The 21,860-nt window shown below is 42.7% G+C and overlaps 1 protein-coding gene across 1 annotated transcript; it reads left to right on the top strand.

The window, feature by feature from the left end:
* Window positions 1-105: 105 nt before the first annotated feature.
* On the top strand, window positions 106-21,215 carry vwf (von Willebrand factor). The gene is made up of 53 exons (XM_023403949.2): window positions 106-269; window positions 428-479; window positions 619-762; window positions 1,073-1,175; window positions 1,302-1,510; window positions 2,783-2,904; window positions 4,004-4,223; window positions 4,305-4,427; window positions 4,516-4,627; window positions 4,717-4,763; window positions 4,875-5,011; window positions 5,154-5,292; window positions 5,654-5,754; window positions 5,850-6,045; window positions 6,122-6,337; window positions 6,711-6,957; window positions 7,052-7,146; window positions 7,445-7,596; window positions 7,747-7,850; window positions 7,930-8,068; window positions 8,190-8,324; window positions 8,727-8,873; window positions 8,982-9,122; window positions 9,846-9,944; window positions 10,034-10,190; window positions 10,853-11,020; window positions 11,128-11,263; window positions 11,378-11,687; window positions 11,893-13,057; window positions 13,147-13,251; window positions 13,656-13,799; window positions 13,874-14,017; window positions 14,136-14,300; window positions 14,490-14,536; window positions 14,636-14,813; window positions 14,993-15,234; window positions 15,354-15,543; window positions 15,643-15,984; window positions 16,085-16,323; window positions 16,522-16,624; window positions 16,802-16,873; window positions 17,200-17,304; window positions 17,418-17,623; window positions 17,724-17,873; window positions 17,968-18,084; window positions 18,369-18,549; window positions 18,887-18,927; window positions 19,023-19,139; window positions 19,454-19,552; window positions 20,201-20,329; window positions 20,445-20,484; window positions 20,576-20,673; window positions 20,872-21,215. Exons 1-53 carry the CDS (start codon window positions 264-266, stop codon window positions 21,055-21,057), a joined length of 8,562 nt encoding a protein of 2,853 aa, XP_023259717.1. The 5' UTR covers window positions 106-263; the 3' UTR covers window positions 21,058-21,215.
* The last annotated feature ends 645 nt before the right edge of the window (window positions 21,216-21,860 follow it).

The following is a 21,860-nucleotide window of genomic DNA, read 5'->3' as shown; positions in this document are numbered from 1 at the left end:
AGGGGAGGGACCCTTGAGGGAAGCCAACTACGGGTGTGGGTATGTTCTTTGCTATAAAATAGAGCTTCCAGTGTGGTTGAGTGTCTTTGTGTGTGACAAAGTATTTGACCCTTTTCTCAGTTTAGCCTATATTGGACCCAAGCCATCACAGTATAGCATCATGCCCTGACTGTGAGGTCTGGACGTGCAACGTTTGGGATTTTCTGATTCTTGATTGTGTGACTCTTCTTTGCAAACCCTGTGATTTAACTTAGTCCGGAGCCATGGAGGTAGGACTAACTGGAGTTTGGAGAACTGGGAAAAGATGTTGTATGAAAGAGGCCATGCACTCTTACACAGAATAATGTGATATTTAAATATCATAGTATGATGTTGATGTTGGTAGAGGTGGTGGTGATAACGGAGAACATATTTATGTGTGTTTCAGGTGTGCACGAGGAGGTATTTGCTAGAAATTTGGGTTCTCCTGCATCTGACAGGTGTGTGTCTTATCAGCGGTTGTGATCTTCAAAAGTAACACGGTCTTATAAACTGTTAATGTGTGAAATATTTCATATTAGATCTCATCTAGTCCTGTTTCTACAGTCAATTGCATATTGGTATATTTTGTGTGTCCAGCTTGTGTGGCAGGTGTGACAGGGAGATGCAGTCTGTTCGGACGACACCACGTTCACACGTTTGATGGGGTCTTGTATGAGTTTCCTGGAGATTGCAGCTACCTTCTGGCTGGAGACTGCAACCATCGCTCCTTCACACTTCTGGGTGAGTCATGCTCAGACAATTCAATAAAAAAACAAACTGATTTGAATAGTAATGGTGTCTGATGCTCAGTCTGTTGCATTTCAGTGTGTAGTGCATTTTGCATGGGTTTGATAGCGTGATTTGTGCGTTAAAATAGTGCATGTGCTTTTAATAATATTAGACCATCAAAATTGTTTGCTTATTCACCCTCACTTTTAATTTCATGCAGACTCAACTTACAGTCTTGTTTGTGTCAGGCTGTTTTGGTTTGTTGTAGCAGTGTCATTATGGTAAAAAATAAATAAATAAATAACATGTTGTGGATCTGCAGGGGATTTTGTAAATGGCAAAAGAACAGGAGTCACTCTTTTTCTGGGAGACGCCTGGGAGTTGCACCTGTCTGTAGATGGACGGCTCACACAAGGAGAAAAAAGGTAGAGTAATAAAATGTCTTAAGTTGTCATGCAAAAGTCTGTAGTTATTTGTACGTTCATGTTGACTTATTGCAGAAAAAAGTCCACCGATAGTTTGTAGACTGACGTGCGTCTCCTTTCCTGTAGACTGTCTCTGCCCTATGCATCTCACGCTGTGTTTGTGGGCTCCGAGCTGGGCTTTTATAAGCTCTGGAGTGAGGAGTTTGGCTTCACTGTTACCATTGACAATGCAGCCAACATTGCCTTGACGCTGACCAAGCACCATGCCAACCGCACCTGTGGCCTCTGTGGAAACTTCAACTCTGTATCAGCTGATGAATATACTGCTCAAGAGGGTAGGTGCATGTGGGGAAATGGGTAGAGTTAAAACTCTGTAACGGTGCGTATGTGGGGTATGAGGATGTTGGAGAGTGAAGAGAAATCAGGGAGGTTCCCATTACTCCTGGAATTTAGGAAATGATTCGGGTCACCCGCAGTCAGCAACAGGAAGAATAGCAACTTAGTACAGGAAAAGATAACAAGGGTAAAAGAAAGCAAGAGAAACAGTGGTGGTAGGATGAGATTAAGGAGAAATATGTCAGCTCAATTAAGTGTTTGTGCTTTTCCACTCTCAAGTTGACTCCACTCAAAGATTTTGAAGCACATGATTGCCTTAAATAAAAGTAATCGATAATGTAGAAATAATATGTTTTTTGCCCTACTGTTAAACACAGCATTTGAAGTTATAAAGACTAGATTTTCCAGTTTCGTTTAATGTTCTTTATCATTCATGTTGAAGATGAGAAAACTCAAAATGGGTCCGCAGTTATTAAACTTTTAAATGTCATAACAGTAACAGTGGCGCTCTCTTTTATCTGGTTTTATTTTTTTTGCGAAGCGCTTTGTAACTTTATTCAGAAAAGTGCTATATAATTAAAAGTAATTATTATAATTATTATTATTGTTATTATCAGCTTGCAGTAAGTCACTTCTTGAAGCTGTTCATCAGGCGTGAACACAGAGCACCAAATTCAAAACAAGCCAAGTTTCAAAAAGCAACAGTTGAAGGTGGCTAAATCAGAACACCTGAACTTACCAAATATTTCACAATATAAAAAAAGATGAAGAGAGAAAATGGCGTAGCCTCCTTAACTTCATTGCAGTCGGTGGTCAAACCGGTCCATATTCATCCAGTGATGGGGAAAACTGTTTAACAGAGAATCTGCTTAAGATTTGCTGTAGATAAGTCGGCTAGTCCAGACAACTCATCCACCGTTGAGGTGAAGGCGCCTTTAGTGAGATACAGACAAAATGACAAAACATTGAAGAGAACTTAGCCTTGTTTTCATCATGCCCAGACGAGTTGAGTGAATTAGCAAATTAGAAGCTGGCAACGTGCTGCTGCAGTACTGCTGAGGGAGTGTGGTCCAGCCTAAAAAAACTGTTCAACTCAAAGACGCTAGCAAAGACAATTATTCCTTCATGACAGCACAATATCCTAAGTAATGCAATCACACTCTGTTTTTAAGCAATATTTGCAAATGGGCTAACTGTGTGTGTGTGTGTGTGTGTGTGTGTGTGTGTGTGTGTGTGTGTGTGTGTGTGTGTGTGTGTGTGTGTATTTTCAGGATTCCTAACAGAGGACAGTTATGACTTTGCAAATTCATGGGCAGTGAAGGGGGCTGGTCAGCTTTGTCGACGTGTCTCAAATCCCAACCTGTCGTGTAATAGCACCAAAGACACTTCAGCGGTGAGAAGACAATTCACACACACGTACATGTGTTAGGACATCTATGAGGATGTCATTACATTTGATAAGAAGGCAAACAATTGTGAAAATGTACAGAAATGTCTCTTCATAATATAAAAAATATCAATCAGCACAAATAATGAGAGACACACACTAAGGCATGGGAGGATCTTAGGCATTGATGTTAAAGCATTTGGCATTCACTGTATTTTTTTTACTAATTGTCAACCACTGCACTTATACTTACTAAAAAAGCACCTCTGTCTCTCACTGCATACAGTATTTCTCTCTGTCTCTGTCTAGTGTGTGATATTTTTGACTTATGTAAGTCATAATTTAGCGTGGTAAGTCTTACTGACAATGTATATAAAGTCATAGTGAGAATATTGGAATTGCAGTAGTATGTAAAAAACTATGTGGTCCGGTCTCTCTTCATTTCCTGTCATCTCTCTACTTTCAGTTCTCTAATAAAGACATACAATTCTCCAAAAAATGTCATAATGGTGTCAAACATTTGACTTAGAATCTTATAACTATAGCTAAGCAAGTCAGCAACTTATAACTTGTGTCTCTTAATTTTGATTTACTACTAGAAATTAAATTTTTGTCATTTGTTCTATTTTTCATGGGTGGAATGGGCGTACATATACAGTATACAGCATATGGGTTTAAGGGCCATTATGCTCCAATGGGGAAGAGACCCTGATCTCTTCAAAAGTGAACTGCTGGTACGCTAACAGATCTGACAGGCATGGGTGCAGTTATGTAATATGTCTATTGTAGTCGCTTTGGGTGGGCTGATATGAAACGATCAGCCAGTTTTAGTAAGAATATTTTGTACTACAACAACACCCCCAATGTGAGAAGGCAGTAAAAATTCCATGTTTCCTGTTTCACTGTCAACTAACTTCAGATAAGGAAATGAGTGTTCTTTCAGTGCACAACGAGGCTTCATGCAACAAAGTCTGACAGAGTGAGACTATTCATTTAATAGCTAAAGATATATTCACAGATAGGTCTTTATTTAAGTTGTGTGTGTGTGTGTGTGTGTGTGTGTGTGTGTGTGTGTGTGTGTGTGTGTGTGTGTGTGTGTGTGTAGATTTTGTCCAGCTGCAGTGTGTTGCAGACCTCCAGTGTTTTTCTGCACTGTGCCCACCTGGTCTCTCCCGATGCTTTCCTGTTTCTGTGTCAAGAGGAGGCGTGTCACTGCAACCAGAAGCAGCAAGAAGACTGCTACTGTCCAATCCTGCTGGAGTATGCCCGCACATGCCACGCCCATGGGATACTTCTACGGGGCTGGCTTGAGGAGAGCAACTGCTGTAAGTTTGTCAGTCTGTAAAAAGTAATAGCAAGCTATAAAATTACATCAGTGATCTAATTGTGTGTTTGTGCCTGCACAGTCCCCAAGTGTCCAATTGGGATGCAGTACAGTGAATGCACCAAGTCCTGCTCTACAAACTGCCATAGTCTCAACATCCAGGAGGTCTGCAAGGAGGATTGTGTGGACGGCTGCACATGTCCCGGTAACCTCCTGCTCACTATGTCTCCCTCTTTCTCTCTCTGTCTCTTTGTTACTCGTAGCTGTAACGTGGATGCACATTTGTGTTTCAGTGGGTAAGGTTTTGGATGGGAATCGCTGTGTGGAGGTGTCTGAATGTTCCTGCGTGCACATGGGAAAACATTTCCCTCCAGGATCCACTATCTCTCAGGACTGCAACACCTGGTGAGACGGCACAATGCATGTCCAATTATGCATTCAGTGCATTCAGTGAAATGTTTCCAATTTGTTTCTGAATTGTCGCTGTTCTGCAGCGTGTGCCGTCACGGTTCTTGGGAATGCACCAATGAAGGCTGCCCTGGTGAGAGAGACCTGCAGTAGTAGTCAGTGCACTGATTCACACATTCCGCTGGTTTAATAAAGTCCTAGGTTGCTAATACTTTGCGGTTATTTCTGTGTTGTCCGTGTGAAGGTGAGTGTTTGGTAGTGGGCCAGTCTCACTTCAAGACTTTCGACGACAAGTTCTTCACCTTCACTGGCCACTGTCAGTACCTGCTGGCAAGAGACTGCACAGATAAGGAGTTTTCTGTCGTTATTGAGAACGTACAGGTAAAGAATATGTGTTTTTTTAACTGCCAGACATTTTTTTAATTTGTCCTTCCCTTACACAAATTACATAACCCTGCTTTTTGTCTGTCACTCTGCTTCCAATAATCTCTTGTCATTTTTGCTATTCATTAATGTGTTTCAGTGCGCAGATGATAAAGATGCTGTTTGCACACGCTCAGTGACGCTCACCCTGCCCTCTCTGGAGAACATGACAGTGAAGCTGAAACATGGAGGAATTGTCTCTGTCAACAGCATGGACATCCAGACCCCAATGCATCATGGTATGCCACTTTGGTAGATGAGTGGATAAGAGTTAGATTTCATATTCCCTCTAATCAAATTATACATGGAATTATACCTGGAACTGGAGATGTTTGAAATGATTATATTTTAACACATGGGCCTGAAGCTATAACAAAAAGTTTTCAGCCTGAAGACATTATGTGTTTCATCCAGCATATCAACATCAAATTAAAAACTGGCTATTTGAATATCGATTTCAACCTTTCTTGACACAAACTTGTGATAATTTTTATTAGTAAGAAAATGTTTAGTGGTGAAAATTTTATTCTTTAAATCACTTTAAATCAAAACACTGTGTTGAATTCAACTCGTCTGTTCCTTGTGTGTGCAATCTCACAGGCCGTCTGAATATCCAGAGATCTGTCCAGTCTTCTGTACGTGTAAAATTTGGAGATGACCTTCGTCTAGACTGGGACGGGCGTGGCCGGGTGCTCTTAAAGGTTGTGTATGTTAAATGATTAAAGATGTTTTTGGTAATGATGCACGTGTGGAAACATAAGCAAACTATTGTACTGAATTCTGTCTACTACCTCAGCTGGGACCACAATGGGCGGGGCAGACCTGTGGTCTCTGTGGCAACTTCAATGGTAACCAAGGTGATGACTTCCTGTCTGGTTCTGGACTGGTGGAGGCGGGTCCTCAGGCATTCGGCGAGTCCTGGAGGATCAATGGAGACTGTGAATCAACGCGCAAACTTGAGATTGATCCATGTGCCACTAACCCAAAAAGAGGTATATACACTCACATAAACACGTGTCACCCAAAATACAGCTAAACTCTGACCTACGATCCTCCAACACCTTTCAGTACATTTTGCAGAAGAGGCATGTGCGATGATGATGTCCGACATGTTCAGTGCGTGCCACTTTCTGGTGAACCCGGCTCCGTTCCAGCGATTCTGTCGTTATGATGTGTGCGCGTGTGTGGACGGCGAGGAGTGCCTCTGCTCTGCTCTGTCTGCCTACGCAGCTGCCTGCGCTGCCAGAGGAGTGCTGCTCAACTGGAGGTCTCCCTCACTCTGTGGTAACTAATTTATGGCTGATCATTCATATGCACACACACTAGGTAAACGTACAATCATTTCATTCCATTTGTAGACAGAAAACAGCCTCGTAGAGGATTTGCAAAAGTCAATAATAAAACATGACAGCCATAACTTTTAGTAAGAGAAGATCCGAAAATCAGTTCCACATAAAAATTTGTCTGTTTGGGAATTTGTCTAATCAAGAGTACAGCAACAAGCAACACAAACAACATCATAACTCCAGGGATGGGTTTTACACATTTTTGTGGCAACCATTGTGTAAAGCTTAGTACACTTTTTCTAACAGATAAAAATACATCTTAACTGAGAGCAGATGACTAATCAGGGGATGGCCTGATTTGATTTTATCAGCGTTGGAGTGCCCTGAGGGCCAAGTGTATGAGGCCTGTGGGAGTGTGTGTGACCGGACGTGCCGTGCTCTGTCTGGGGCTGAGGGCGGCTGTGAGGGGGAGAGGGTGTGTGAGGAGGGCTGCTTCTGTCCCGCTGGAAAATACCTGAGCGAAACTGGAGAGTGTGTGACGGCTGACCTGTGCACCTGCCTGCATGATGGACAGCTCTACCAACCTAGTGACGTCTACGCGGATCACAAGAGCATCTGGTCAGTGACTGTGCATGTATATATATTCAGAAATGAATCTAATTATATTATCCTAATAGACATTTTTTGTGTTTGTCCTTAATTGTGTTTGTAGCTACTGTGAGAATGGCTCCATGCGCTGTAGCTCTGCTGAAATGAGTACTTTGCTGTCTGACCTCTTCTACGATGATGACGTGGCTCCATCCAGAGGTACAATTACAATATTTTAGAAGAGTTAACAAACTCTTTTTTTACTTCCATGTGTTTCATAACTTGTGTAATCCGCTGTCAATGTTGTATCCGTCATTTGAGCAGTTGTATTTAACGTGAGACTTGCCCTTGTATGCAGTGAACAACTGGCTGAATATGTCTTTAGTCTGATCACCCAAAAATGTAGATTTAAGTTAAACTGCTTTATTATTTGTTCAAAGCCCGAAATCAGCTTATCAGAAAATTGATCGTGAACTTTATATAATTCAACTACATTATGGTGTTTTTCTGTATGCAGAGCGGCGGTCAGCCCAATGCCCCCCGCCATTAGTTCGTACAGAGTGCAATGCCGGTGAAAAAGGCCTGGAGTGTGCCAGGACATGCCAGAACTTGGAACTTCCCTGCGTCAGCCTTGCCTGCATCCCTGGCTGCCTCTGTCCACCTGGCACGGTAGGTGGTGTGTTATCTTTGTGTGTGTGTGTGTGTGTGTGTGTGTGTGTGTGTGTGTGTGTGGTCGTGTGGTCGTGTGGTCGTGTGTTGTAGATAAAGCACCAATCATCTTAAATAGAGCATAGTGATTGATTAGTGGATTGATTTCAGGTACGTCACCGCAGAGAGTGCATTGCACCGGAGCAGTGTCCCTGTTACCATAACAACAGGCCATATGCATCAGGACAGACCATCTCTGTGGACTGCAACACCTGGTAAAATGATGGCTTGCATTTGTGGCTATGAAGGGTAATACCTGCACTGTGCTTGCTTAACAGACTTTTGGTTTTGCAGTGTGTGTAACAACAGAAAGTGGCACTGCACAGAGAAGGTCTGTGACGGTGTGTGCCGCACTGTGGGGGAGGGCCATTACATCACCTTTGATGGCTTCAAGTACACCTTCCCTGGCCTCTGCCAATATGTCCTGGTCCAGGTAAGAGATAGAGAGACCCCAAAAGAGTTTCAGGGTGGATTACAGAGTGTGGCGTTAAAATAGAAAATAAACTATTTCCTCTTTAACATTTACTACTTTTCTGTACTTTCACTGTCAATAGGATATGTGTAACGGAGAAGAGGGTTCATTCAGAGTGCTGGTGGAGAATGAGGCCTGTGGAATCGTGGGACATCGCTGTGCAAAAGCTATCACAGTCTTCTACCAGGGAGGGTTAATTGTAATGCAACATGGAGAGGTAACACACTCAGACACACGCATACCCCTAGCAACTCACATACACACATGTAGTTTAATGTTATTTATTGTGTCGTGTCCATTAAGTGCCCAGCCCACATTGACTTGAAAGAGACAATAAATACTGTGGCAATGGTGAAACATTTGACACACATGAACATAACTTTGAATGAACATAAGCCTTTTGCTATACATTTGGATGTAAACATAAAAGAATTTAATTTCAGTGTAAACCAGCAAACTTAATCAGACACGACTAAAGGTCCATGTCTCTCTCAAGATGTCTGACACAGTCATAACTTACATTCTGCTTTACTTAGACTATCTGAAGAAGGATTATTAAAGCCTTGTAACCAAACTCTTCAGACTTGACATGTGACTATGTGTTCTTTATCTCTTACAGGTGAAGATGAAGAGGCCGGTGCTGCAGGGCTCACAGGTGGAGATCGTCCGATCTGGTCAGTTTTACACCCTGCTGCTGGGGAAACACATTTCCCTCAGCTGGGACAAGGGAACCCGACTCCTGGTCCACATCTCATCCACATACAGGGTACTGATATATGAAAATACTACTTTGAACTGGTTGAACCTTTCTGTTCTTTCATATTACTTTATATGAAACATACACTTTTTGTGTCATACTTTATATTGTGTTTAGGGCCGGGTGTGTGGTCTGTGTGGTAACTTTGATGGAAATGTCAACAACGACTTGATGAGCAGTAACAACCAGCTGGAGGTGGACTCCTCCCACTTTGGGAATTCCTGGAAGGTCGTTCCCAGCTGTGCAGATGTAACAGAGGTAAAATCTTAGGGCACTCCAGTTATGAAATAACATCTTTTCTCTCTCTATAATTGATTTTTCTGCTGCCACTACAATACAATGGATGTGTATGGAATTTAGTTTTTGCTGCTTTAAAAATTCATAGATTTTTCATTTTTTCAAAGATTGAATAGCAGAATTTATTTCCAAACACAATGTCCTTGTTACTCTGGATAATCCACAGTTTTCATTAGAACTGCTTTCTTTCAAAGAAATGATCCTTAATAGTTTTTAGGCAATCAACTACAAATTGTGCTTTATCAAATGGTCGCACATTAGAAAAATATTGTGGGCTTTTTCGTTAGTAGAGATAAGGATGTGCTGTCAAATTCAGCAAAGTCTAGATTATTTTTTATGTTATTACAATTAGTTTTTAAGACAAAAATTGTCATTTTAATTGGATTTTCTATGTTGGATCTTTATTTGCTTAATCTAAATTTATATAATTAATTCCCATTAATCCTATTTAATAATCTGTGTATCTAGTAATTAAGTTATAAAAACTCGATTATAAGATGATTCAATCATTATGCAAAACATTACCATTGATGAGACAGTGGTCAAGCCACAGTGAAGTATTGGGAATGTGGTTGATATGTGTCTTGACCGAGGTGTGAGGTTGACGGATGGATTTATTATTAGTACATTAAAATGGAGACAAATACTTTCACACTAAATTTGTGTGTGTTCTTGTCTGTGTAGATACCCGCTCCTTGCAGCGATAACATTGCCAAGTTAATAACAGTGGAGCAGTCCTGTCGTGTGATCACTGGTCCGCTGTTTAGAGAATGCAACAGCCAGGTGAGTGTTATAACACTAGATATCCAATGACACCATATGCACTGCTCATGCACTTGGTCCTTCCTTTACCTTTTCCCATGTGTCTCTAGGTGGATGCAGAGCCATACGTGGATATGTGTGTGGAGGCAGCATGCTCTTGTCCGTCAGTGGGCGACTGTGCATGTTTCTGTGATGTCATCGCAGCCTACGCACAAGCTTGTTCAGAGAGGGGTGTACATATCAGCTGGAGATCTAATGATCTTTGCCGTGAGTGTGAAGGATTTCATGTATCAGGCATAAATCATCTTTCATCATGTTATTTTCTGGCTGAAATATATATTATTGTTATGAACAGCCATTGACATTGTCTCTCAGGTTTTGAAAATAAGTCATGGCTGCTCTACCAAGCTCAATCAGTAAATAATGTCTAAACTGTCAAAATAAATGGCTTGAAAATTATAAATAATAATATTAATAATTTAAAAACTTTGTCTCATGCAGCTCACCACTATACAACATAACATACTAAGATCACAACACCACCACTTTTTTGCTCTGCTATTCTCACACATGACAGCATTCATGTTATTAAATAGTTATTCTATCTGAATGGGAGGTTACCGTGAATTTCCAGTGTCTTTCTTATGAGGTTTTAGTTCCGGTGTTAGGTTTTTGTGTTTCACTCAAATAAGGTCATTCTATATTATCTATACATATTAGATATGATGTTCTGAAACTCTCCTTTTGATGGGATCAGTGAGAAAATTAACGTGCTTTTCTGCATTTCTGAATACTTTGCTACAGGCCAGAGATTTTTATCTTGAAGAAACTGACATATGTAGTTACGATAGGTCAAATGCAGAGGACAAATTACATCAGACACTCAATAAAATGACTTTTTATTCAAATTGAACCCTTTGTTTCCCTAGCCATTAGCTGTGAGGAGCTGAACCCCAGGAGTCCAGGTGTGGGGGAGGAGTTATGCCAGTGGAGGTATAATACTTGTGGCCCTGCCTGTCCAGTCACCTGCCAGCACCCAGATCCCCTCCACTGTTCTCTCACATGTGTGGAAGGTTGCCATGCCTACTGCCCCCCAGGTGCCAACAATAAACACTGGACATACAATTCTCACAATTATGTACATGCAGTGTCTCAGAACAAAAATATAATTTGATACATTCTTAAACAAACTCGTTTCTCTAAGGCCAACTCCTGGATGAGGTGGCGATGCATTGTGTAGATCCCTCACAGTGTCAGGTGTGTATCCATGAGGGTCAGAGAATCTCCCACGGCAACAAGGTCATCCTGAACCACGATGATCCAGATCACTGCCAGATATGGTAATACTGCTTCAGAACACCCAGAAATAAGTCTGGAAATGTTGGACTGGTAATTGATATTTTACAATTTGATTCTCTCCACATTTTAAGATATTTTGTCTTCCTTTTCTGAAGTCACTGTGACAACAACACCCTCAACTGTGAAGTTTGTACCTCCTTCGCCATGTTCACTACTCCCACACCAACACCCTCCTATGACACCTTCACAACCCTGCCCTTCACCACCTTAATGCCTGAGGGCATGTGTGATCGTGCCATGGATCTGGCATTCCTGTTGGATGGTTCAGAAGCCTTGAGTGAAGATGAATTTCAGGCAGCCAAAGAGTTTATACTGGGAGTGGTTGAACGATTTCGCATGGGCTCAGCTCACACTCGAGCCACGGTGCTGCTTTACCACTCCGGAGTGAAAACATATGACCTGCAGGTAGATAAACATATTGTACACGAGTGTATATTCATGCACACATACAATATGCAGTGCTGAATTAAACTGTCTGCAGAATAAGATGTCATTATAATATCCTGTGTAACTTATACTTTGCTGACTTGATTAAATTGAATGTCACAGTAAAGGTCTACACTTGTATGGTTGATCTTCCCATGTCTTTTTCTTTCATATGTGCCTGCAGGTTCAGAAGTGGCTATTCAAGAAGACTGTGCGTGAGCTGCATTACACAGGAGGAGATGCAGCCTTCTTGGATGAGGCTGTCAAGTATCTAGCTATCAACATTTATGATAAGAACAAGCGTGAGAATGCTGGCCGCGTTGCCATCATCTTGACAGCCAGTGCCAACCCTCGTTCTGTCCGTGCCATAGTCAAGATGCTCCGCAAGAAGGCCATCACCACCCTGACCATGGCACTGGGTCCTGGAGTAAACATGGGGCAGATTAATGACATCACTAAGGCCAACCCAGAAAACAGGGCCTATGTGCTCAGCAGCACAGCTGAGCTGCCTGATCGTCTGTTAGAGCTGAATGATTACCTCTGCACCTTGGGGATGGATCCTGAGGTGGCCAAACCTCCAGCACCAAAGTCCACTCCAGGTAAAGCTCGCCAGGGCACGACCACCACTACCTCAACTCCACGCCTGGAGCCAAACCCCACACAACACCTTCCCAACACCCCTACATCCACTGCGCCCTCTGGCCTGTCTCCCATCACCACTTTGGCATCCTCCATTTCTCCAGTCAAAGATGTGACATTCATACTGGAGGGCTCTGATTCAGTCGGCGAGGCCAACTTTAACAAGTCGCTCGTCTTCCTGGAGGAAGTTATCTCACAGCTGACAGAAGAGGAGGAGTTAATTCGCATCACTGTGATCCAATACTCAGTAACAGTCACTGTTGAGATCAGTCGGTGGGAACTGAGGCGACAGAGGGCCGTGCTGCTTCAACACCTGAGGGAGATTCGTTGGAGGGGTGGAAGTAAGACGAACACAGGCACAGCTGTCGCTACGACCATCCAGGAAATCGCTACCGTCCAGCCTTCACGCGGCCCCACCCCACCTCAGCTCGTCTTCCTTGTGACAGAGAACCCGCCCACTGACACGGTGACACGCCCACCGTCGACCAGCACCAACACACAAGTGTATCCTATTGGAGTTGGACAAAAAGTGCGTGAGATTGACTTGTTGCCATTCAGTTCCCCTCAAAAACCGCTGATGGTGGACGACTACAACCGTCTGACAACCCTCGTCCACCGCATAGTCAATATTACACACAGCACAGTCAGGCCCCGCTCTCCCACCCTACCACCCCTGGTCCTCCCAACACTCTCCAGCCTGCCACCCTCAGGTACAGAAGACACACACACAGTCATTTTAATCATTCAGTCCACAAAGAATCCTCAGCCATTACTCATTTGTGAACATATCTTTGCACAGTACCATGTAAGAAGCCTGTGGATGTGTTGTTCCTGCTGGAGGCTGGAGACCAGCTTGAAGACACAAAGATGTTCGTCAAAGCGTTCATTAAGAGTTCTGACATAGGTAGGTGTGACCCAGCATGTATGTTGTTAGGTGCACTGCATTTTACTGATGTGTAGTATTGTCATTAGTTCCACCTGTTTGTCTGTCTTTCACAATGAGCACATATTTGAGCACATACTTCCCTGAAACTTGGGGGACAGATACAGATTGTATCTGTAAATTGCTCTACTTAAACTTTAATGGTTGCCTGGAGCTGTGATTTTTGCCACTACGTTCAAGTTGTAAGAACAATGTATTTGGGTTTATCAGTAGGGTCTAATGTGGTTTCAGCAGTGAGCTATTTAGAGCATTTTTGGTATTTTTATGAAATGGCTGATATGATTCAGTATATACTCCTAATGCCTCTTCAAGACCTTCCTCCCCTGTCTTGATTCAGTGATTTAACATCTTGTCTATGTGTGCAGGGCTGAATGGCACTCAGGTGAGTGTGGTACAATATGGAGACACCAACACAGCAGAGCTCACCTGGAAGGATCAACAGAGCGCATCACACCTCCTGAACCTGGTTGAGAGCATACCTCGCAGGACCACCACTGCCCCCGCACTAGGTAGTGGATAAACACACACACACAATAAGCAAACACAAATTCACGCATAGACTCACTGTTCTGTCGGTATGCAGGGTCTGCTCTGCAATTTGCTGTGCGGACGTCCATCTCACCGGTCAGTGGAGGAAGAGTGGGTGTACCCAAAGCTGTTGTGATGCTGGTGACTGACAGATCAGCTGATGATGTCAAAGAGGCAGTTAATGAGGCACTGGCAGCAGGTAATAAAGCCACCATGAAAGAATTTTACATTGGATGCATCTGTTCAAAATTCAGTTGGTATGTTTCCATCCTTCAGAGTTCTAGTTAGGTTTCACTGATAAGAGTCTCGCCCCTCAGGTGTGTCCGTGTTCCCCATCGGGGTGGGACAAGGCTACGACAAGAGTGAGCTGAGTGTGCTTGGCCGCCATGGGAACCAAGACAATACACTGCACTTGAACAGCATGGATCAATTACTGATGTTGCTGACTCTGGACCATGGTTACACAGAGAGAATCTGCAGAGGTGCTTACACATACACATATTCAAACACATACACATACACACACACACACACACACACACACACACTTACAGTTTGATTTTTCCTTGCAAAGTCCTTTTATAGTTCTTATCGTTGAAATAAAACTTTTAATAATGAAGATGATCATACTTGATGACAGTAATGGAGATATCATGTGCTTTGTTTCTCAGCTGGTCCTCCAGGAGTGTGTGTTGATGATAATGGAAATGAGAGAAAAGTGAGTAATGTCTTCTGAGATTGAATACCACCATTACAGAAATACAGCCTCCTTTTACAGCCATGAGAACATCCGGATCTCTCTGTTCGTGTGTTTCAGCCTGGTGAGTCATGGCTGCTTGAGGACGGCTGCCACTCTCTTCTGTGCCACCCCAGTGGGGCAGTGACAGTACAGAATCACAAAGTCAGCTGTGACAGACTGGAGCCGCCAGCCTGCAGAAACAACATATCACCGGTCAAAGTCCAGGAGACCTGTGGCTGCCACTGGGAATGCCCTTGTATGTACATCAAAAGGTTTTACTGTATATCAAGTGGACAACATTAAGCTGTTGAGCTGTTAAATATGAATGCTGAAGACTTGCATTCCAGTCTATTTATATTGTCTATTAATAGATCACATGATGTCCTGACTCCTGTGCAAACACTCTCTTCCCTCCTGCCTGGTTTATGTTGACAGGCATGTGTATGGGGAGCTCCACCAATCATGTGGTGAGGTTTGACGGCTTGGCACTTAGGCTGGATGGGGAGGGATTGTGCTCCTACACACTTCTCACTGTCAGCAGAGGCATCAAGGAAGGTTCAGAGGTCAAACTCCATAGTGGACCTTGTCAGGGCTCAGAGAATTACAACCAGGTCTGCATGAAATCCATAGAAGTGACTCACGGACCGCATAAACTGCTGCTGAAGGATGATATGAAGGTAAGCTGCGTATGAGTGTTTCTGGTCTGGATACCTGTACCGACACCGAAATTGATTGTTATATGTGAGTCTATGAAGGTTTATTTACCTCCTGCGTGTGTATGGGTTTGTTCGAGCAGGCGTTTATTGATCAGGAAGAGCTTTCACTGCCGTGGCGGTACGGTGGCCTGGAGCTGGTGCGTTATGGAGGAATGATGCTGCAGCTGAAATCAGACCACGGTTATGTCCTGACGTTCACTCCCCAGAGCAATGAGTTTACCATCACACTCATGAGTTCCTCCACCTCTGGCCACACTGCTGGGCTCTGCGGTAACAGAAATCAGATCCTCCCTTGTTTATTTCTCTTATTTACTTCTAGCACTATCTTTTCCTTGTGATGTCTGATTGTTCTCTGGTTCTTTCTTCTAGGCGCCTGTGGGGAGGACAAGGTTAATGTCCTCTCTTTACGTAATGGCAGCTCGACCACCAACCAGCCCGGCTTCATCTCAGACTGGACTGTGGCTGCAGATGGTGGTGTGTGTCTGCCAAGACGGAGGGCCGTGTGTGTGTCTGGAGCAGCGATGGGATGTCAGGCCCTACGTTCTGAGGTGTTCCAACCGTGCCATGCGCACATTCCCGTCCAGGTGTTCCTCGCCAAGTGTGAGGAGCAGGCATGTGAGGAGTCAGATGTGTGCGAGCTAATTTCTGCCTATGCACGCCTCTGCAGACAGAGAGGCGTCTGTGTGGACTGGAGGAGCCCACACCTCTGCCGTAAGTCACTTATGTGTTAATGTCTCACTTCACTGCAGTGGACTCATTTTAACACCCTGTCTGAGCCTAGACCGAAACTTTTGCCTGTTCTGTGTTACAGCATTACCGTGCCCCAGCTCCATGGAGTATGATGCATGTCGGACAGGTTGTGTAGAGGATTGTGGTAGCATACAGACGTTGCCTGGTGACTGGTCGGTTGCCAGGGGTAACGAGTCATCCTGTATGGACACACCTACTGAGGGCTGTTTCTGTACTGGAGGGATGGTTATGCATCACGGACAGTGTGTATCACCAGAAGCATGCACGCAGTGTGTCGACCGCCACGGGCACACGTATGCGGTGAGACACACATGACTGAATGTGTGAGGGAATGTTGCAAAATCTAAACAACCTCTTACTTACAGAAAAACACATGCTGATAGAATATAATGGAGCAACCAAAGTGTTCACCATTAAAGTGTGCTGTGAGCGTCCTCTAGTGTTTATTTCTAATTTCATCAAATGCTGCATTTACATGCTTTGCTTTTGTTTTTACAGTATATGCAGACTTGGGTACCAGATGAGAACCCATGTTTGATTTGCATGTGTTTGGACCAACAACACATTAACTGCACTGCCCGGCCCTGCAATGATGCCAAACGTAAGCACCCCTTCTGTTTTCTGGTTTTTGCGCAACCTGAATCATTTTGCATTGTGAGTATAAATATAACACTTTTTAAATTAAATCCGGTCTGTGTGTGTGTGTGTGTGTGTGTGTGTGTGTGTGTGTGTGTGTGCGCGCGTGCGTGTGTGCGTGTGTGTGTGTGTGTGTGTTTAGGTCCAGTGTGTGGAGCCTGTGAGATCCTGAGGGAAAAGAAAGAATCCAAGTGCTGCCCAGAGTATGAGTGTGGTATGTGGGCAAAAAAAAACACATATTATTACCATGTTTCTATCTCCACATCCAGCATTAGCCCCATCAACAGAACTGTCAGTGTTTGATATGTGATGCATGTGGGTTGGTCAAAGATAATTTATTGCAATAGACAAAGTAACTTGAAAAAAAGATCTGTACTACCTTCACAGTGAACAAATATAGAGGTAAATAGACCTAAAAATCATCTCCTATAAGGAAAAAAGTTACAATACTGGATAAGCATTTTTCATTGCTCCGTATTTATCAGGTACTTACATATGTTGCCCACCTACAACAGTCTGTCTCTATCTGTGACTTTTCAGTGTGTGATCTAGTGAATTGTGACCTGCCTGAGGTTACCCCCTGTGAGGATGGTCAGACTTTGGTTCTGAAAAACCCTGGGGAATGTCAGCCCATACACGAGTGTGGTAAGCCATTCACTCATTCTCTGCTTTGCTGCTGAACACACCGAGAAATAAAGCAGCGCACACATCCATGTGATCTCCCTGACACGTTTCTCTTCATCTCTTTTCTATCTCAGTCTGCAAAAAGGAAGAGTGCGCTCTTCAAGCTCCCCCTGCTTGCCCCGCACATCGCCAACTGTCGGTCAAAAAGACAAAGTGCTGTGATGTGTTTGAATGTGTGTGCAACTGTCAGAGCTCCACCCGCACCTGCCCTGCCGGGTTTATAACATCCACCTCTACCAACGACTGTGGCTGCACAGAAACCAGCTGCCTGCCAGACAAGGTGAGTGTGTGTTTGGATGCAACTTTCAGTCAGCATAGGTTTCAATGTCTGTGCTGTTACGGTTTAAACTGTCCTGTTTTACTGCTGTGTGTCTCTCCAGGTTTGTGTGGTTGGTGGGGTGATTCACCCAGTGGGGAGCGAATGGAAGGAGGGATGTGAGAGATGCAGTTGCACCCAGCTGCAGGACAAAGAGACGTCTCTGCACACTGCTCAGTGTACCCCACCTGTCTGCGATCGGAGCTGCCCTCAGGTGAGACACAGACACAGACACACACAACAAACATACACAGTTTGCATTATGCCTTTACAGCCATTCATTCTTATATATTTATTATACATTTCAGGGCTCAACATACATTTTATCAAAAGGAGAGTGCTGTGGGAAGTGCACACCAACCGGCTGTGTGGAGTCACAGGGAGAGATGCGAGGGGACACACTGATTGGAGGAAACCTCAGACATGTATGTGTGTAGAGGAATCATAGTAATATGTGCCAAATAATATGTGTAAGAAATTCTTAGGCATGATTAATTTCCTGTAGATGTCAAAGGTAGCCATTGTAGTAATATAGCATATATGATTTCCTTCCTTCCACTATTACTATGTTCCATCCACCTTTTTACACAGTACAACAGGTTTTTTCATGCACACTCATAATTTCTTCTCAAATAACAATCATACTGCTTGGGATATAGATATTCTGGCTGTAAGCACAGAAAAAAATGTCACCTGTGTTTGTTTTTAGGTGGGTGAGGTATGGCAGTCTCAACATGATAAATGTGTGTTACACGAGTGCGTGAAAGTGAAAGATGAAATGTTCATCTCTGCAACTAACGTCAGCTGCTCTGTTATGGACACTCCATCGTGCCCGCTGGGAACCGAGTTACGCTGCGACACCCAGGACTGCTGCCCCCGCTGCCACTGTGGTAAACACACATGCATATGAAATTACACACACTGGAAAGCATACGCAGTAAACAAAGCCAAACCATTTGGTACAGCACGCTGGCATTATGAGTTAGCAGAACTAGCACACGTGATTTCAAATGCCTGAATCATCAAGCTTTCACTCGCAACTTTCTCTATAGTCATATCATACAAACAGTTTGAATACCAAGTTGCAGTTGCAGTTTGTGTCCAGCAGAGGACTCTCTAATCCTAGTGTCTCCCAGTTGGCCTGAATTTGACCTTATAAAGCCCTGGGGTTTAATATATACTGTTTAATGAATGGCAACAGAAGTATTTGTGCTTTTCTCTCTACAGCTCCTATGGATGCATGTGTCCTCAACAACACTGTGATAGGAGTAAGTCATGCAGAAAAGCAGTACTCCTCTTTCATATTAAGATACTTTGAATAGTACTGTCAGTGATCCATCTCTATCCGTGTGTGTTTGTGCAGGCAGGGGAGAGGCTGATGGTGGATGTGTGTACACACTGTGAGTGTATGGTGGAGGATGGTGCCATGAAGAAATACAGACTGTCCTGCAGGAGAATCAGCTGTCCCAATTGCCCCATGGTAACTATTACTACCATTATTATTTTTTATTATCACCATTATCATTTATCATCATTATAACTAACCTATAAATTTAAATGACCATTATTTTCATCGAAGATTCTCTAATCCTCTGACTGCATTTCCTCCATGTTCATCATTAAATTGCAACCACATCATTTTCCATGATTCACTCTATTCACAGAGGTAAATAGTGAATTATTTATTTGCACAAAATGGTCCAGGCACATTTACATCTTTGTATTTACAGAAATATCTTTCTGATGTCTTCATATATTAACTAACATGCATTATTCTAACCACGATATTTTCAGGGATACACACTGCAGAAAGAGGAAGATGCTTGCTGTGGTCGCTGTGTTCCCACCGCCTGCTTCATGCAAAGGCCTGATGGAGAACTGATTAGTCTGCAGGTAGGTGATTTGCAGAAAATGCAATTGCTTGCCTATGAATGCTGTCACTCGCACAGAATACAGATTACATACTCATTTACTATTGAGATAAAACTTCATAATAATGATGATGATGTTGATGTTGAAGTAAACTGTATACAATACTATACTAAGCTATACTATGCTATGCTATGCTATGCTATCCTATACTAGACTATCCTATACTATACTATGCTATATTATACTAGGCTATATTGTACTATGCTATGCTATGCTATGCTATACTATACTAGGCTATACCATGCTATGCTATACTATACCATACTAAGTTATACTACGCTATGTTCTAGTATACTACACCATACCATACCATACTATACTATACTATACTACACTACACTACACTACACTACACTACACTACACTACACTACACTACACTATACTACATATATGATGCTACACCTATCTTATGTTATACAATAATAGACTCTTCTATATTATATCTACTCTACTACACTATGGCCTGATAAATGTTCTATATTAGAATTTTAAAATTTGGTTTTCATTCATTAACTCTAGTATATTTTAAAATGAAGAGAACAGCTTTTCAGCCACAGTGATGTGACATACATGCTGTATGTACGTGTGTGCCTCTCTCTCCCTCCAGGTGAACACCACTAGCGAGGAGGGTTGCAACTTGTATACCTGTGGTGTAAACAGTAAAGGAGATCTTGTGCTGCAGACCAAAGTGACCACCTGCCCTCCTTTTAACCGCCAAACCTGCCTGGACGAGGGGGTACGGCCACTACACAAAATGCCCTCCATCTATCTCACATTATTCTCACACCTACACCCCAGTATCTGCCACAAATTTTCTGAATTTTTTTCTCTCCTGTTCTTTTTGTTTTCAGGGGAAAGTCAGCCAGATTGGAACAACCTGCTGTGAGATGTGTAAGTTGAAGTGTGTCCTCTGCAAGACTGGTACAGTATTTTGAAAAATCTAGATGATCTGATTTTAATAAGAGTGTGTGCATGTGTGAAGGTACGGAGCCACAGTGTCGGAAGACAGTGGGAAAGCTTAACTACATCAAAGTGGATGATTGCCAATCAGAGAACCAGATAGACTTACACTACTGTGAGGTAAGAGACTATCCACAGACAGACACACACACACACACACACACACACACACACACTTTTAGGGCTGATTAATACTCTTTTCCCTTAGGATTAGCCTACAAAGTTCAATGAAATCATAATACTATCCCTCACCACCCCACCCTTTCTGTCTCTCCCTGTGGTGCTGTCCATCTGTCCATCTGTCCGTTTGTCTGTCAGGGCAAATGTCAGAGTAAGTCCATGTACTCCCTGGAGAAGGCCGCTGTGGAGCAGGAGTGTGTGTGCTGTGCTGCTGTGGAGACGGAGCCTCTCAGTGTTCCCATTCTGTGTGCCAATGGCACCCGTAGCCACCACACTGTCCTGTCTGTCACTGCATGTGACTGTCTGTCCAAACACTGCAGCTAGAGAGAGAGAGAGAGAAAGAGTGAGAGAGAGAGAGCGAGAGAGAGAGAGAGAGAGATTTTAAATGTAGATGTTATGTGTGTATCCAAGTAAAATGTACCCATATAAAACAGCAACACAAGTAACAATAAAGCAAATCTGCCAGTTTTTATAAGCACTAATTTTTTGTCTGTGTTTTGTTACAATCTGAATATTCCTATTAAAAATGTATGGGTATGCAGAGATTGATGTTTGTCATTTAGATGTTTGAGTAGTTTAAAAGTGTTTTCCTGATTTTTCTTCTCATCAGATTTCTGAGATTAACTATGCAATTATTTGAAATGAAAAAAGATCAATACAGAATCAGTTTACCCCCCTTAATCAAGTAAACATACCAAAATACCAGTGGTGGAATGTAACCAAGAACACACAAAAGTACAAAGGTACAAAAGTGCTTAAGTACAAATTTGACATACTTGTACTTGAGTGCATTTATTTCATGCTACTATACTTCTACTCCAATTTTTAGTCCACTACATTTATTTGACTACTGTTGTTACTAATTACTTTATAGATTAATGTTTTAAATACAAAATATATGATGATCTTACAAATACAATGCCCTGTAATGGATGAAACTATACAAACAGCATATGGCAATGTTAAAATTACCCCTACCTCAACCTCCTACAACACTTACACATGAGTAACAATCATTTACAAATGTATTTGTAATATTTAATAGCATAACATTACGTTTTATATTACAATATTATTACTTTTACTTAAAGTATTCCACCACTGACAAATACTCAGGTACCTATTTT

Source organism: Seriola lalandi, unplaced genomic scaffold (genome assembly GCF_002814215.2).
Source record: "Seriola lalandi dorsalis isolate HSWRI2012SDOR001 ecotype SW California unplaced genomic scaffold, Sedor1 jcf7180002054188, whole genome shotgun sequence".
Taxonomy (NCBI): domain Eukaryota; kingdom Metazoa; phylum Chordata; class Actinopteri; order Carangiformes; family Carangidae; genus Seriola; species Seriola lalandi.
The sequence above is the reverse complement of the archived record's forward strand: the minus strand, read 5'-3'. Positions and strand labels throughout refer to the sequence as shown.

Coding starts and splice junctions, on each gene's coding strand:
- vwf (XM_023403949.2), top strand. Junction 7,597..7,746: donor GCCTCTGTCCACCTGGCACG/GTAGGTGGTGTG, acceptor GATTGATTTCAG/GTACGTCACCGCAGAGAGTG. Junction 17,874..17,967: donor GCGATCGGAGCTGCCCTCAG/GTGAGACACAGA, acceptor TATACATTTCAG/GGCTCAACATACATTTTATC.